Source organism: Excalfactoria chinensis, chromosome Z (genome assembly GCF_039878825.1).
Source record: "Excalfactoria chinensis isolate bCotChi1 chromosome Z, bCotChi1.hap2, whole genome shotgun sequence".
NCBI lineage: Eukaryota > Metazoa > Chordata > Aves > Galliformes > Phasianidae > Excalfactoria > Excalfactoria chinensis.
In genome coordinates, this window is record NC_092857.1 from 1,169,401 (window position 1) to 1,186,964 (window position 17,564).

The 17,564-nt window shown below is 42.0% G+C and overlaps 1 protein-coding gene across 4 annotated transcripts in view; it reads left to right on the plus strand.

The window, feature by feature from the left end:
- DYM (dymeclin) overlaps positions 1-17,564 on the plus strand; it is a 134,121-nt gene that overhangs the window by 83,372 nt on the left and 33,185 nt on the right. For all 4 annotated transcript variants that reach the window (XM_072359971.1, XM_072359973.1, XM_072359970.1 and 1 more), the window contains one exon: positions 14,958-15,060. In XM_072359971.1, the coding sequence (XP_072216072.1) occupies positions 14,958-15,060 (103 nt within the window). The remainder of the gene's footprint in view (positions 1-14,957; positions 15,061-17,564) is intronic.

The window sequence follows — 17,564 nt, forward strand, 5'->3', positions numbered from 1 at the left end:
ACACCGATGGAGAGAGTTTACTAGTATGAAATTTGGCCGCGTCCAGTATTAACTGCAGCACTGTTTTGCCCTGCTAGTAGTTTATGCATTCCTCTGAGGGCCAACAATAACTAATTATGGTGATTTATAGGCCGCAGCCTTCCCTTTGCATGCACTTTGCAGCAGTCCAGGTAAAAACCATTGAAACTTTGTCCTGATCAGTGCTGTTCGTTTCTAAGCCACCATAGATCTGTGTGTGATGCTGGGACCTGTCAGATCGATGGACACTGCTTATCCCATGCTCACTGAACAGCTGACATTGGTTAAAGGTTGGGTGGATGTGAAGGAGAGTGGATATCTGCCTATTTATCTATCTGCAGCAGCAGCAGCTGTGGCCTGGGATGGAACTGAGTGCCCTTGTTACTTCTGGTGGCTCTTCTAAATGATAAAACGGAGGAGACACAATGCCCTTTTTATTGTGCTGTGCACAGCATAAATACAAGCACTGGGGTTGTAATCTTTGTTCCTGTCTAATATGCTGTTGTAGTCTCTTTGCTTCGTGATCTGAAATGTGCTCACACTCACACCTGCGGTGGTTTCCTTTTGACTGACACCTTCAGCGTGTGACGTTTTAATGCTCGCGTCTGTGTTCTATATCTGTTTTAATCACAGGTCATCATTTCTGAGAAGGAAGTCAGCTTGGTGCATGGGCTGGCAGTAGGCAGTGCAAGCAGTGATGTGTTATGGAATGCTGAACAAATGAAGGACAGTTGTATGTTCCTCGCTAGGCTGACACTGTGTATGTGAAAGCAGGAAATTCTGTTTGCTGAGCCTTGTAAATTGAGGAGACACGTTCACAAAGAGGGAGGGCAAAAGGAAGAGCTGTGTGACTTCATTGGAATTAGGTCATTTGTCCAAAGAAAGGCAAAGAAATCTGATGTCAAATTTGCACAGTTTACCACTGTGCATATCTTTTATTACTTAATATTATGTTTGCTCAAGCAGCACAACATAGCCAATATGGTCTTAATGCTCCTTTCAGCACTCTGGGCATGAATTCTGCAGCCTGACACAGATGAGCTCTGCAATCGTATCCCTCCCGTGCCACCAGAGTCAATGGATTATGCAATTGTGTTACTGTAAGAGTGTGCAGTCTCTGCAGATCAGGGCCTTGCAGATTCACTTTGAAAACACGGCTGAGGACCAGGAATGTTTCTGTAGCCGCAGTGCCATGGTGAAGCTCTGCCTAAAGCCGGCTGGTCCTCCTTAGCTGGGCTGCATCTCCGTTGTTTCCAGTGCTGGGACAGACAGGAACAGGGTCTGAGTATTGTCCTCAGAGCAGCTCAAGTGACATGTTTGCTTCTGCATCAGGCTCTGAAGGGAAGATGGGGAGAAAGATGTGTTTATTATTGAACCTCCTTCCTTCCCTGGGATTTTAACTCATGAGAGCAGATTGAGATTGAAAGAGGTTCCAAAATGCCAGTTCTGCAGGAAAATGATGCTGTGAGTGAACCAGGCTGGGCTGCTCACAGATTTCAGTATCACTGTGTTATTATGGCTTAGTTATAGGTAGACCATGGCACAGATGGCAATTTAATTAGCTGGCAAAAGAAGTAAATAAAAGTGATAGTGAACAAAAATTGATAAAGGAAAAAGATTGTGAAGCTATGTTAATATTTCCTCGAGGGTGCAGGCTTGCTTGATGATATTTCTGTGCTGAAATGTCTGTAGAGCAGCCTGTAGGTTCTTACAGAACCTTCTCTGGGCTCCACTGAAGATGTTTCGTGTGGGCTCAGTTCGTGCTCTGGGCTCACAGGTCAGGAGATGAGGCTTTGGCTTTGGCCACTGCAGTGGTGTGTATAAATAAATCAGCTCATTTCATTGTGTTCCTTTGGAACAAAACCCCAACAAAAATAGAAGTTCCTGCAGAGGTCTGAGTTGCTGCAATTCAGTGTTATTGCTTTTTGATTGTAATTTTTCAGCTGGCTGCTGGTAATTTTCTTGAAGAGTTTTTTAATTATGAGAGGATCACTTTACACTCAACATTGAGTGACTTGGCAGGAGGAAATTGTTTATAAATAATTCTGTTATGAATCACTTGTCTTTGTACTGCACAGTATATTGATCAAGAAACCGTTGAGATAGAAAATCAATGCTGTGGGTACGTGGTGGTGAAAAATCACCTGGGTCTCGAAATAGAGTTCAGATGGATGCTCCTCACTGGTTGCCTGTCTACTGGAAGCCCTCATGCACTGGTTCATTAACTCCTGCCCTACTGAAAGTCATACTGTGGGCATTGTTTTTAGGGAAGCAGCAGTCAAAACTGCTGATGCCAGAAAGTACCCAACCAGGCTTGATGCCAGCAAGGTGTATTTTCATGGAGCAAGTGGAATTTCATCATGCTGGTTGTACTTTTGAGATAGAAGGTCCAAAAAGTATTGACTTGACTTGAAGTTGGCTTGGGCAGTTTCATGACTTTACTCTGAAATATTTCAGGATGTTAAGGGTAAAGAGATTTGCTGGGAAAGGGGCCCTTCTGTTCAGAATGCAGAAATATACTGTGTTCCAGTAGCTGAAAATTGAAGCAAAACCAATTCAGACTAAAACCAATTCAGACTGGTTTGCGCTTTTTACGTGGTGGATGATTCATAGGAATAGTTGAACGAGAGTTCTGGACTTCCCAAGGCTGGAATTTTTAAATGAGATTGGATGCCTTCCTAAAAGATATGTCCAAGTCCATCCACAGCCATTGGGCTCGAAGGAGGAAGCGTAGCAGAGGGAGTTCCTATGGTTTGTGTCAGACAGCAGATCAGAGTGGCTGCTTTTGGCATGAAAATCTGAGTTGCAGGCAGATTCCCATACAGGGTTTTCACTGGCCTGGTCATCCTAAGTTTTCCTTAAAAGATGGCGTGTTGAGTTAGTGTAAATACAACTATCATTTGCATGCACGGAACAGTGAAGAGGGAAAGGGCACGAGAGCTACGCTCTTTCTATGTAATAGTTAGGATTGCTCTCACCCTGGTAAAACGTTTACCACAGGCACGATGTAGATGCATCCTACTGCATTAACATGTGAACCTAAAGCACATCTTGATTGAAGGGAATTGGCTTTAATTGAACACTTATGAGCCCACATTCCCATGAGATGGGATTGGAACAGTTACTTTCACACGTTTCCATTGCTGCAGCGTGTTCAGAATCTGGGGGGTTCATACGTCATTTCTGGCAGTTAATCAGTGCTGGGGAGGGCATCGTATTCTTTTATCAGAGTGTAAATAAGCCATTGTTTGGAGGCTGAAAAAAGAAATGTTCTTAAAGCTTGCATGAAGAGTTCAGGAGAACGCTAATAAAATGAATGTCAGATTGTATGTATCTTAATAGTTTACAGTTAAAATCAGAATTAATGCTCATGGAAGCCAGTCTTTGGCTTAGACTAAAATGTTTTGCTTAAGTCAGATGCTTTGTAGTATATGCTGACCGTCTCAGGATGCAGAACTCTCCAATGGCTGCCATAAGGCGTCGCCACTGCAGCACAAAGGGCAGTGTGTATTTTCTCTGTTTTGTCCACCTGGTGATGCACTTTTGTCTGTTTTGCTGTCTCAGACAGTGCTGGATGAACTTTGGCTGGAGAAGGCAGCTGAGTAAAATGTGTAATTATTGCCTAAATATAGAGAATTATTCACTTGGAAAATAACAAACATATGGTACTGATTCAAACCATCTTCCAATTTGTCAAATTAAAGCACGGATTCTCACCAATGCTACATGTTGGCTTATGCAGAAGTCTTCTTCATCATCTCTCATAGCAGATCGGCAGGCTGGAGCTATGATCCCAGGGCTGAATTCAGATTCAACTAGTGGAAAATGCTGGCTGCTGCTAGAACATAGATTGGTAACTGAGATTCAGATGTTCCAGGCAGAATGTTTGAAGCGAAGCATCAGAATATATACATCTTTTTTCCTTTTGAGTGTTATGGGTTACCGACTTCTTCCACTGAAACTGAGAGCCAAATGTTTAATGGATATACGTGGATGTCTAGGAGGAAGGTTGGGGTGTCTACCTGGAACCGCATATGCCTTAAGAACTGAAATATATAAAGAACTTCATCAGTTTGAGCAGATAATGGTCCATAAACACCCCAGAAGAGTGGGGGTACAAAGAAATTTCCAGAAATTCCTTTGAAGAGAGACGCAGGTGGTTAAAGGGTTCAGATTGTGCACGTATGGGTGGCACTGACAAAGTAAGTTCTGGCAAACGTCTGTGAAGAATTCGGCGATAAGAGATTTTTGATATTAGTGTAGGAGATGAGACGTTCAATACGACATTTGTCAGTAAGCCCAGACGGGTCCAAGCAGCTGCCAAAGATCTGGGAGTTGGCATCTGCATCCATCCGCACTGATCTCAGTCACCTGAAACATTCCACTTCTGCAGAGTTGGTGCCACTGTTAGGACAGTGCTTACGCTCCTTTTGTTTCCAGCTTTGGATGAGAACATCAAGGAAAAGAACCGTCTTCTTGCATTTCGGTGTCGCCATTGATAACCATGACAAAGAAGCAGAGAGGTACAAAGAAGAGGGAAAATTCAGTTATGATTGCAATCCTCCAGAAGTTTGTTTTCAGACATGTAATGAGGGTTTGGATCCCCCCTGTTGAGCAGGACATAGGCCTGAGAGCTGAAGGGTTTTTGTTCTTGTGTGTTTGTGCACTGAATTTGTGAGAAAACATGGACGGGAATGCTCCCACTGCAACAGCCACAGATCAGAAAAAGCAGTGGGAGAGGGAAACAAGAACCTCAACTGGCTTCCAAAGATGAGTAATGCTGCAGCCCCAGTGCAACCTCCAGGACAGCGATCAGTGTTTGGCTTTGGTTCTCAATGCTGGAAAGGTTTTCTGGGGCATCAGCCGAGCTGAAAACAAGTTCAAGACATGCTCACTAATGAAAGAAGGTTTTCAGGTTTCCATATCGTGTTCCTGCCTCATGAGCTTTGTTACTTTCTACATGTTTCTAGGTGCATGATGTGCAGTATTGCATCACATTGCTTCTGAGTTTTCATTAATTACCAGTACTTGCTGCTGTAGGATTTTACCCTGAAGTAAATTTCCTGTATTTCCAGAGGTGATTTGCAGTGTAGTTGTGGTTTTACAGAACTTGCTGTGTTGATTTGTTTGCATCCAGTAGATGCATTTGTACAGTCTGTTCTATTTGTTAATGGCTGTAGTATCCAGAAGAGTTTAAGATACAGGTGAGCCCACATAACACCAAATGGGCTGTGAAAAGTGGTCTTTGCACCTGGATGGAGTTGAATTCAGAGTTACAGAATACAATCCTAGAATCATTTTAGGGTCATGGCTTAGTGGGAATGGTGGGGATGGGTTGGGGTTGGACTTGATGATCTTGGCTATCTTTTCCAACCTTCGTGATTCTGTGATTCTGTGAGTGGCCATGCTGGAGCTGGGCTGACAGTTGGACTTGGTGATATCAGAGGTCTTTTCCAACCTTGATTCTGGGGAGGGCTTTTTGTTAGAGATTGGGAGCATTTTTAATGTGATAGAGGCAAACAGGGACTAAATGGATGAATCTGAGTGGGAGGTAAAGTGCAAAGCACAGCCTCTTTTCTTTGTGGGAATGAGGTTAATTTCCACACAGACTGGAGACAATGTAAATATAATTACTGTGCAACTTGAGGGATTGGGACTTAGAAAAACAAAACAAACACCAAATCTTGTTGGTTTTCAAGATGGAAAAATATTGCACAACTACAAGTATGCTGAAATGAATCATGAAATCAAATCCGTGTCGGTCTTCCCACCAGTTGTGAGGCTGGTGTGTGTTTGTGTATGGCAATGAAATAACCTATTCTGAGAGTGAGAAACTCAGCATTGGATGGGATCTGGGATGACAGTCAATGTGGGAAATAAACTTTTTCCTACTGAAAAGTCAACGAACAGTAAATTGGAAACGTTACCTAAAGTAAGATCTGCTTTCTCTTGCATAAGGGCTCTTCATGCCTTGTAGTCAACGAGATTTGGAAACATTGCATGTGTAACACCTTTTTAACTCAAGAAGGAAAATAATTAAAAAGACAAAAAAACAAAAAAAAACCCACCATATAAAGTAGATTACAGTGAGGAAATGTGATTAACATTTTAGTTCTGTCGGGGTTGGGTCATGAAGCGTGGGTAAGATGTGCTTCTGCTGAGCATGGAGGGAGTTTTTAAAAGGAGGAGGGATGCTCAAAGGCTGAGCTCCATCAGTAGTCCTGCCAAGGCTTTCCTCTGCACTGTTCTGGTTCTCATTGCATGTCTGTCATTTCTGGTAGAGCAGTTCCATTGGTTGAGGCAAAGCTGTGCAAATTCAGGGCTCCAAGCATCATTTCTTCCTTAAAGGACTGCAGATGATCTGTTCTGCCATCTTCCTGCTATAACCAGGAGCTCAGAGCACTTCACGTCGTGTGCAGTGTGTTCCCAGATGCGTTCTGTAGGTGCAGAAGGTAAATGGAGAGGGTCAGCTTTGCTGTTCATAATGAAATTGCATGGGAAATCATAGAACCACTGAATCACAAAGGTTGGAAACGACTTCCAAGATCTCCAACCCCAACCCAAAACTCCCATGGCACAACTTGCAGCCATTACCTCTCATCCTCAAATGATGAAAATGAACAAGTGAAAGGCACTGTCGTTATGTCAGGTATCAAGGAATGGGCATGTGTGCTGTTGGGCTCCATGGGCTAAAAAGTCTCATAAAGGGAAAAGCTGAATAACAGGTGCTGTGGGTTCACTTCGCTGAGCAGTGCTAGGGTTGGGCTGCTTAAAGCCAGATTACCCTCCATGCAGATCATTAACTGTAGATTTTGCACAGCGAACTGAACTCTTACAAAATGCTTTGATACTTCTTTTGTTCAGTATCTCTTAAAATAAATAAATACATAAATAAATAAAAATCAACCACCAACACAAACAAAACCAAACTTGATGTTGCTTTGCAGGATGGAAAGACCTCGTTTTTTTATTTCCTATCTATTTTGGCCTGGATTTTCCTTTGGAAAAAAGACTTATTTGTGGCTGGCTGCATTTTGCATGTGTGTTTAGCTACATAAATCCACAGAAAGTCAAGAGAAGTGTTTGTTGTGGACAATACATTGAAGGATACAGACATCTTTTACTTGCAGCGTTCCTTTCTAGAGTACATTGTTAAGCTTTTACAGGAGAGGCTGACTTGTAGAAATTTGATTTAATCTTGGTCTCAGTGCTGAGAAGTATTTGTCATTCCGCAGTATTTGATGTTACCAAGATTTTTTTACCAAGTTCGCCCCATCTTTCTTTTTGGAAGAAAAAAAAAAAAAAATTGTTCATTTTCTTAATACAGGTTTTTTTCTTAAATCCCATGGAACTCAGTATCCCAACGCTTCACAAATACTCAAGGAAGTGCAAAATATTTATGGATTTGGGGATGAAAAATGCACTTTATTATGAAGAATTATGGAAATCTGATTTTCTGCCCTTTGGGGGTTTTAAGAAATAGAGAAAAGGTCTCGTTGTTATGCAAGAGACAATCTTTGCATCCAGGATGGTTTGGAAGCACTTCTTGGTGGTCGGACCTGTGCCTGGTTTGGGTCTTCTGAATTTTCTTGTTGTCTCATTATTCAGGGTCTTTGGTTTTTGGGTGGGAGTTGCACTTTGACTTTCTCCAGCAATTTCCTCCAGCTCTCACCCACACTGCTCCGCCTTAATTGAAGTCAAATGTCTCCTTGCAGCAGCTATGGAGCACTCCCTATGTTGAATGCAGAGCAAGTGGATGGAAAATATGAACTGCGAATACTATTGTCTATTCAGTTTTCTTATATTAACAGGACAAGCTAAGGAAGGAAAGGAAAATACACTGATGTCTTAAAACCCCTGAGCCAAATTCAGGGATATTGAGTTATGAATGAACCTTATAATCAGTCTGTAGATTGCTGCCTGGTTATTGAGTTCATACTTCATTTCTATTCCTCATCCTCTCCCATTTCCATCCTTTATGTAGAAGTACAGTGATGCTGTTTGGAATGCCAGATGGAATGAGATGATCTGTACCCGTATGTGGGGGAAGGATTTAATGCTTTAGTGATGGAAGCGTTTGTTGGAGAGTGGCCATGAGCTTCCCAACAATTTAAGCCTTCAGCTGAAAAATACATTTCACATTCTCTGCAAATGATACTCGAGGGTTGCTTTAGTAAATATTTACTTTTGTCTCATCAGATTGAATTCCTTGCTTCCATGTTTTTTCCCAGTCTCTTTGTCTTTCAGATTCCATTTTAACAGGAAATCCTGTTTGTTAATGCAAGGCCTCCATTAATTGTTCTGACTTTGCTTATGTACTTTTGCCATAAGTGCGTGGTGACTGCATGACTTTCTGCTTTTATTAATAAGAACATTTCTTCCTCTCTCTGGGAATTTGGAACGTCTTTGTAGCACATCACTTAGAGCTCTCTGTTCACAGTGAAAGATAAGGTGTACTCCAAAATTAATGAGAAACTTTTGTATTGAACTAAGGATATCTTGAAACACTTTATTTATTATGATCGTGTTTAGGTCTGTACAATTGGAAGACTGTAATGCTTGCTGTTTGATAGGGAAGATGGAGTGACCCTGGTTGCATTAAGATCATTTGTGGTGCTTTGGGATTTCATGGAATCATATCAAAGAATGGTTTGATTTGGAAGTGACCTTAAAGGTTATCCAGCACTGCCATGGTCTGGTTGTTCAAACACATCTCTCTGAGATTTAGAGATAAGGATATGGTGAGGGACCATGTCAGAGGCCTTGCAGAAGTTCAGGTAGATAACATCCACATTTGTCCAGAGAAGCCGTCACTGCATCATAGAAGGCCTCCAGATTTTTGAGGAAGGTATAAAAATAAAGTATGTTATTACTTTCTGCCTAGCAGTTTGATGTCTTAATTAGTCAGCCCCTCTTACCTGGGAGCCTCTCCATGGATAAAGCTGCCCTGCAAGGCACTTGGGTTCTCCAGGGCTCTCCTCTCTCACTGTTTCTATTTGTGTCATTACAGTTTGGATAATTCAAATGCAAAATGCCTCAGGGTCTCATCAAAAGACATGGGCATTTGGGGACATGGTGGTTTCTCTCCACTCTGCCTCATATGAAATGGATTTATCCCATGTCCTGGTTCTTTAAGTGGTTACAGACCACTGCTCTATCGTCCACAAACATTTGCCAAAGTGCCAGTGGTGCACTTGCCTGGGCACGGTCCTCCAAAGTAGCACTAATTTATTGCATTTCGTATGAGATGCTGTGATGCCTTTGTTCTGCTGTGACCTTCTGTGTCAGGTCCTTTGCTCAGACATCGTCGTCGTTACACAAGTACAGTCGCTATGTCACAACACTCTTTTTGCTGTAACACATTAAACATTAGGTCGAGCCAGCGAGATGATGCTAAAATGCAGGAGTTAGAGAATGGATTTAACTTTTAGACCTCAGGTCTCCAACCTAAGGCATTCTTAGGGCTTGCTCTATACAGGACTTGTCTTCTAATACAATTGTGGTGTCCTCGCAGGCATTGTAAAATCCTATTGTTTAAGGACTGTTTACGTAATGTGAGGTTTCGGTGTTTATGGCTTATATTTAATTCTTTAAAACTGAGAACAATAATGCATTTGGCACGTGTATGAGAGTGGAACAGCTCAGGGTATTGATGAAATGTCTTGAGAACATTCATCATCAATTTTGGTGATCTGTGGGGCTGTTTTTCCATCTGCAGATAGTGTTTGGTGTCTGTGTGCTTTCCATTTATTTACAGTCTCCTTCTGAACTGGGAGACTGAGAAGATCCTCCTCCTGGACCAGGGTTCCTCTGGTGGTGGCTCTATCATCAGACTTGATGATCTTAGTGAACTTTTCCAACCTCAGTGATTCTATGAAAGACAAAGGAAAAGGATAACAGTGCTCTCTTCTCTTTATTTGAAGTTCCGACGATGAATTTACAGAGTTCAGCCTTAGTATTTCTTTACCATTAATGTGTATCAGTGATATCATCTCTGTCTCACTGTGTTCCATTGGCAAATCTTAAATAGCTGCTGGCAGTTAGAGGGCCCAAGAATGTAACCCAACTGGGAAAACCTATTTAAAGATGGAAACTTGGGGATTTTTCAGTGTGTTCAGGTGTCTGATTTCCCTGTTGTTTAAAACATGCCATATTGCTTTTTGTCAGTCTAGTTTCTTACTAAAAAATCCCTCGTGGAACAAAGTCATAGAAATGACATGTAGAAACCTGCCTCAATAATGGCACTGTCTTGCTGTGTTTTATTTCCAGCCTCGTTACTGTGTGAGCTTGGCAAGGCCTGCTTTGAATGAATCTCATGATTGCTGTTCCATTATTATGCTCTGGATTAACTGGCATGTAATTGTGTTGGGTCATAGAATCATAGACTAGCTGTGGTTGGAGGGAACCTTAGAGATCCCGTATTTCCATGGCCCTGCTGTGGGAGTTGCACATCCCTCCTCTTTTAGTTTAAAGCCATTCATGCTTGTCATGTCACTGTCAGACCATGTAAAGAAGTGGCTCTCCCTCCTGTTTAAAAGCTCATTGTAAGTACTGGGAGGCCACTAGGAGATATAGCAGTACATTTTACTTCTTTACTCCTGTGTTTTGGAGTTAACATGACTGCTTAATGGTCTGACTTTAGGAGCTATTCTGTAACTGCTTTGCTGCAAACAACTTGCTTACCATTTCTGACTGTGTATGACCTTTTCTTCTTCATGTAATGGAAGCGATTAAGGGACATGTGCCCTTTCCTTTGGCATTGTTCTTTAGAGCTCTGTTGTTTTTGTCTGCTAATGCAGTAATAACAGTCTGTTTATTTTGTCCTTTATATGCATTAAAATATCATTATATTTAAATTTAGTCATCGTTTTTGTTCTTGTTTTGTTGTTGTTGTTTTTTAATCCTTGAGCCACTGTCTGGAAGAACACTGTCTTCAGATTTACCTTCAACCTTAAAGTTTAATTTTCTTTTTCTTTTTCTTTTTCTTTTTCTTTTTCTTTTTCTTTTTCTTTTTCTTTTTCTTTTTCTTTTTCTTTTTCTTTTTCTTTTTCTTTTTCTTTTTCTTTTTCTTTTTCTTTTTCTTTTTCTTTTTCTCTCCTTTTCCTTTTCCTTTTCCTTTTCCTTTTCCTTTTCCTTTTCCTTTTCCTTTTCCTTTTCCTTTTCCTTTTCCTTTTCCTTTTCCTTTTCCTTTTCCTTTTCCTTTTCCTTTTCCTTTTCCTTTTCCTTTTCCTTTTCCTTTTCCTTTTCCTTTTCCTTTTCCTTTTTCTTTTTCTTTTTCTTTTTCTTTTTCTTTTTCTTTTTCTTTTCCTAACTGTTTTTAGAAGCTTCATTTTATGCATTCATTTCTTCTTCGATATGTGAGGAACAGAGTTTGTAAGCTACTTGAATCTGCTATAAGTTAGATTTGATGCAGAGATTGCAGACGCTTAGGATTTTTTATTGATTGTTGGCTTGTGTCTTTTGGTGGACCAAGGGGAAAGTTGTTCAGTGATTTCCCATATATATATATATATATATATATATATATATATATATTTAATCCACAGGCTGCTTGGAATTGACTTTTTGAAAGTGTTAAGTTGATATATTGCTGGTTTGAATTTTATTGTGTGTGCAGATAGTGCATAATAATCAAATCACTTGCATTTAAGCAGCCATTGCTATTCGGTCTGTAATCACTTAGTGGGTGAGGTTCAGCCTTGTATTAAATTAAAAATAAATGTTCCGTCTTTGTAGAAGGAGTTAAGAAATGGGTGATTTCCTAATTCCTAAGATCAGAAGAATAAGATGTTCAAGAGCCGTGGAGATGTGGCACCTGGGGAGATGGGCAGTGGGCATGGTGGGGTGGGTTGGGGTTGGGGTTGGGCTTAGGGATCTTGGAGGCCTTTTCCAACCTGGATGATTTCTGTGTTGAGGTTTTTCTTCAGCCTTAAGTCATCCCTGTTGGCTCAGCTTCTCCACAATGTGATCTGGAATATATACCAGCTTTGGAGACACTCTTAACAGGTAAAAAGACACTCTTAACTGGTCTCTCACTTACCCTACAGTGAGGAGGAGAACAACTTTCATCTTAGGTAAAACATTTTTTTTCCACTTTTTAATTCCATTTTTCATGCCTTAAGAATGAAAAATGACCCCTAAGCCTTCCTTACACCAAGGACGTGACCGTCACAAACCAAGCACCTTTAAAAGGCAACGTTTGTCCGTGATCAAAGACCTCCATGAGTTAAACTTTGTGAAATGACTTCTGGGGATTCTAAGTAATGCTGTGCTGATACTTCAGAAACACGTTGGGGTATCTCCAAAGGATGAGCCGTTGGTGAGGAAGAAAACTGGTTATTTTAAGCTGAATATTGGCATTCTGGGCAGTGATCCCACAAAGAAGTGCTTCAGCACAGCTGCAAAGGCAATGAGCTGTGGCAGGAAAGCAAAACTTGTCAAGGAGAAACCCCAGAGCCAAAGACAACGTATAGCAGAGCTCACCCCCTCACTGCTGCTTCAGACATAGAGCCCAGCTACAAAAAGGTATAAAGAAACATTCTCTGTTTCTTTCTCCTTCTCTTTCCCATTTCTCTCCATTGTGCCAGAGAAGATGAATTTGCTCTTTGCTGTTCCAGTTCAATACAGAGTACTGATGTGTGTGCATTCTTCTCATCAGATTTACTGAATATTCAAAATCCGGTCCCAGTGTTATGTTTTATGCTTGCATTGCCTGCAAAGCCAAAATGCTTTATTCATTTTGATGAAAAATGCTACTTGCTGGACATCCTATTTCACCCAATTCTGTCTTCTTCCTCTTCATGGAATAAACTTCTGGAGCAGACAGACCCCAGGTTTAACCTTGCTGCATCCCCAGGAAGCATCACCAGGTTGGCTTTAGCTGATTGTTCCATCTCCGCAGCACTAGATGGTGCTGGTGGCAGCATCTCTGAAATCTGAGCCTTCAGAACTACCAGTGATCCTAAAAGCAGCACTGCTGTGCAGGGCAGGGACAGGGCTGCAGATCCAAATGTTGATTGGAGCAAGCATTTCAGTCCGTGAAGGCAGTGGCTGAGTGCAGGTGGGGAGAATACGTAATTCCTGTTGATGAGTTATTTCTGCATTGCTTCTTCCCTCTTTAAGGAGTAGTTGGTGTTTTTGGCTAATAGCCGTGAGTTAGTGGAGGGCTGACTTTTGTCCCAGGTATTCCAACTCAACCACTCTAGGATTCTGTTATTCCAGGAATCCATCATTCTAGAGGAATCAATCAAATGATTGATTCCTATGGTGAAGGCTTTCTTAGACAGCATGAAGGAAAAACTAGGATTCCAATGTTCATGACGTCAAATAAACTCATTATCCTAATAACACCAAATGTTTCTCAGCCCTTACAAGGAGCGCAATTGTTCTTTAATCTCACTGGGCATTCCTTCCTTATCAGTCCAGCCAAGCTTATCGCCATCCCAGCAGGGGTCCAGCACCAACGTCACTGGTCCCAGTGTTGGCTGTTCCTGGCCCTGGGAGACGCTGGCTGAACCTTGGGGATGGCGTGGCACCCCAAAGGGCTCTTGTGGGGGTTAATGAGATGTCTTAAGTGCTGCAGTGTAAGCTATTATTCTGCTCTAAGAAGTATCTGACTGAAGAGGCATCAAGAAATGGTGGAATTTATTGAGCTGCCTCTCAGGATAGAAGATCTGGGCTTCAGAAGCCAAGTAATTCCTTGCAGCTCTGAGAAGCGCTGGAAAAGCTTTCTTCTGAAACTCTTGGCTAGCAAGGAGGGAGAACAGGCACTGATATCTGCTATCAGTATCTCCTATCTAAGGCTGCAAGGGACTTGACATCAGCGTTGTATTTGAAGTTGAAGACAAAGGGCTTCCTCAAATCCTGCCCGTCATTTCCTTAGGCAGAAAAGCTTTCTGAGAGCACTGAAGTTGTCCTCCTGTTCCAACAGGCATTGGCTATCAAGGGTATAACATTTGGGCAGTATTTTGACATTTATTTATTAAACTGACTTGAATCCTTTCTAACTGGATCTGGTGAGCACAGAGTCTGCTGTGTCCCAAGAGCAACGTCACCAACCCCAAGGAGCGATGCACTTTTGGGCACGAGTGAATGTTGTTGTTGGCTCTTTTTATTTCCACTGAAACAGTTTTCTTACCCTCAGAGAACCAATAGTCATCCTAGGAGAGCCCGATGCGGTCCTGAGCGCTCACCTTTGATTCTGACTATTCAGTTCTGCCTTATGTTGTCTCACAGTGAAAGTCCATCTCAGTGCCTTGGGATTGCTTATTTTGTTAAGCGAGTGGAATTCAGAAAAAAGCCATTAATGTGGGTGGTTATTTTTTTCAAAATACATGAAAAAAAAACATTTATTTCTCTGTATGCATATGGACCTCTGATTTCACACAGGTTATTTATAAAGCCAGTGTAATTCAGTGCTTTGTTCCTGGACTTGAGCCGAGATTAACTTGAAAACAATATGTATTAGTAAAATGCAAAATTTCAGCCTCCAAATAACCAAGGCTTTGATACACAGTGGGATTCTTCCTATCCTGAGCAATTAGGTTATTGAACTGAAAAATACTCAAGGTTATTAAGGAAAAAAATACATTATATGTGATGCTGTGCTTTAAAAACAGATTTTAACAAATCCACCCTGGTTACGAACTAAAATTGCGTGTGTACCATTAAAGTTTGATGCTAAAGGATTTAGCTTTGAACATACGATGATCTTCATATCATTTATTTTATAGAATATCTCCAATTCAAATGCTGCTGCTGCTTGACTCAAATGTGTCTATATAGACACATACATGTAGCTATTATACACTGCATTTAAAAAATCTCCACATTCAGGTTGGTGCCCGTAGTAGAGCATCCCTTCTGATTGCTGTGTCTATTTCAGACCATTATTGTGAATTAACTCAATGTTTGTTTCTTTGTTTTTTTCTCTCTTCCAGTTTATTTTCTCTGCTGTCTAAAAAGCACAACAAAGTGCTGGAACAAGCCACGCAGTCCTTGAGAGGTTCACTTGATTCCAGTGACACTCCACTTCCTGACTATGTAAGTTTTGAGCTTCGTGTTGTATTAGGTGCTCCAAAATACAAGAGGTGCATCCATAAACCTGCAGAGATTTATCAAGACGTGTGACAGCTCAGTAACCACCAACTCCAACACACAAGAACCTGCATAAGTGATGTAATGTCTGAAAAAAAATGACACAAATGGCAAAACAAAACCACAGCTCCTGAGAGCTGGGAGACACCCCGTCAGTGTGCAGCTTTCAAGCCATTTGTGTCACAGGGTGTTTAAATCACGTGGTTAGAAACATTTTGAAGAACAAGGCTTTGGCATCTACAGTGTGTTAAAATGGTTGAGAACAATTCCCAGCGAGCCTCTGATTGATACTGCTTCTGTGGGCCACATCAGTGTGTTCTGGATGCTGTGTGCATACAGCACTCCTTTCAGTTTGCTAAGTCAGTGCCCACAAATGGGCAAGAATTCCTTGATTTCATTGCACAGGCTTTTGGAAAGTCTCTGCCTTCAGCAGGAGGGTTCTTCCAAGGGTTCAAATAATATGTTTTTGTACTACCCGAGTGTCTTTGGTTTGTACTCCCTTGAAGTTTCTTTGTAATAGTGTCTAAAAAAGTTGTCCTGATCTATCAGTTACTCCCAATTTTTGAGATTGAAAATGCAACAGCTGTTTTATTTTGGGTGTTAATGTGTATTCTTGGATGTGGCTCTTTGATACACGGGGTGTCATAGTGCTCTAGCACATGAGTACCAACAAAGGTAATCTGATGTAGTAGTTTGATAACATGAATTCAGCTACCCTGGTTTCTTGATCTCTGTTTTCTGGTTGCAACTGCTGACACTACCGTGAAAACTGGAGGCATTCTGTGATTCAGGGAGCGGATCAGTGTATTCTGTCTGCCTGATGACGCCTTATTTGACACAGAGCTCCTTGCAGCACTGCTGATTGCAGGGCTGTGGTTTCTCTCTCAGGAGCTGATCCTCTGTTTATCAGCAGCTTTGGTCTCAGCAAGACCCCCTCTCTGCTCTGCGTTTGGGGCAGGGGATGCTGCTGCTGTTTGTCCTGCAAGGTGACCCACGCTGCTTAAAGCTCTTCTGTCTGCATCAGCATGAGCATTGGGAATGCCCCATAGCCCTTGGGTAACTTGAGGAGGACATGATGATGTAGGGCCACAGCTGTGAGGAGTCACATATTTGGGATGCAGTTCAGTGTTCCTGATTGCTGGGATTGATAAGGCTCTGGGGCTGCATTGCTCAGAGGTGATTAACCTCTGTTTCCTGCCAGCTTCCAGCTTAAGCAATTACACTACTGCGCATTCACTCCTCCTTTGGTCTTGTGGCACTTCACTGATCTGTCCTGAAAAGCTGTGGGCTTACAGGCAAAGGGAGGCTGTGCTGGTGGAAGTGATGGCTTTAATAGCTGTGTGTCCAGGTTCACTTCGTTCTGTGCAGTGTCACAGAACAGTCTGCACTCACCACACTCAGAGACACCGTGGGCTTCTGGTCAACCAAGTCCTGTCCAGATGCCTCGAGAATAGGGCAGACACTTTTAACACTGACTTCATAGACTCATGGAATCATTAGAAAAGACCACTAAGATCATCTAGTCCAACCGTCAGCCCATCCCCTCGCAGGTGGATACAGCTGAAAGCTTTGTGGAGCACTGCTGAGGAAGAACTCCCTTTCTCCTTTTTATGATGTAGAGAGGGAGGGGAGGAGAAGGACAGCAACGAGAATGATGGCTTTAGGGGATAATAAAATCATGGCAGTTTACAGCCTGTATTTTGGGGAAAGAATGCACGCTCCTGTGCGTGTCTTTTTTCCCACATTGCTCACATTGCAGCTCAGTCTGAGGCACAGTCAGTTGTCTAAATAACAGTGACAGCAAGATATCATTTGCTGAAGGACACTCTGCTTCTGAAAGCCCATGTTTGTGTTGTCTGTAAGAACAGTTGTTTGTTTGCATTTGTGTTACTGCAAGAATGGAAGGAACACGAGGAGCAAAGGAGCTGGGAACTGAGATAACATCAGGGCCTGCAATCCTGGATTCCATGTTAGCTGAAGGATTTTCTCTTTTTCTTTCTCTGTTCGACCACTGTCCGAACATAGAGCTAAAGAAATCTTAATTTCTCAGTGTTTGTACAGAAGTGATGTTTCTGCCATCGATAGCTTTTTACAATAACGTAAGGTTTTTGACCTAATACGCAACCCTAATAATCTTCTGATCTGTGATAGTTGTAGGACTGTGGGATCCTCCATTGCTGTATTTCTTTGAGTTGTCTTGTGTATGCTGTGGGCTGGAGAAGAGGAGAGACCTCGTGGCCCTGCAGCCCCTCGTGGCCCTGCAGCTCTTCGTAGCCCTCTGGCATACACCAAAGCTGTGGTTGTTTTTGCTGCAAACCCCAATAAGGAACTGACCCAGCTGATTTTATTTTGTTCTTGCTGAGGTATGCTGGGCTTTAATAAGAAAAGAGCAAGAACACTTTCATGGTCCTGTAAGGCACAAAGCTCCTATAAACTGCGTGCAGTGCAAT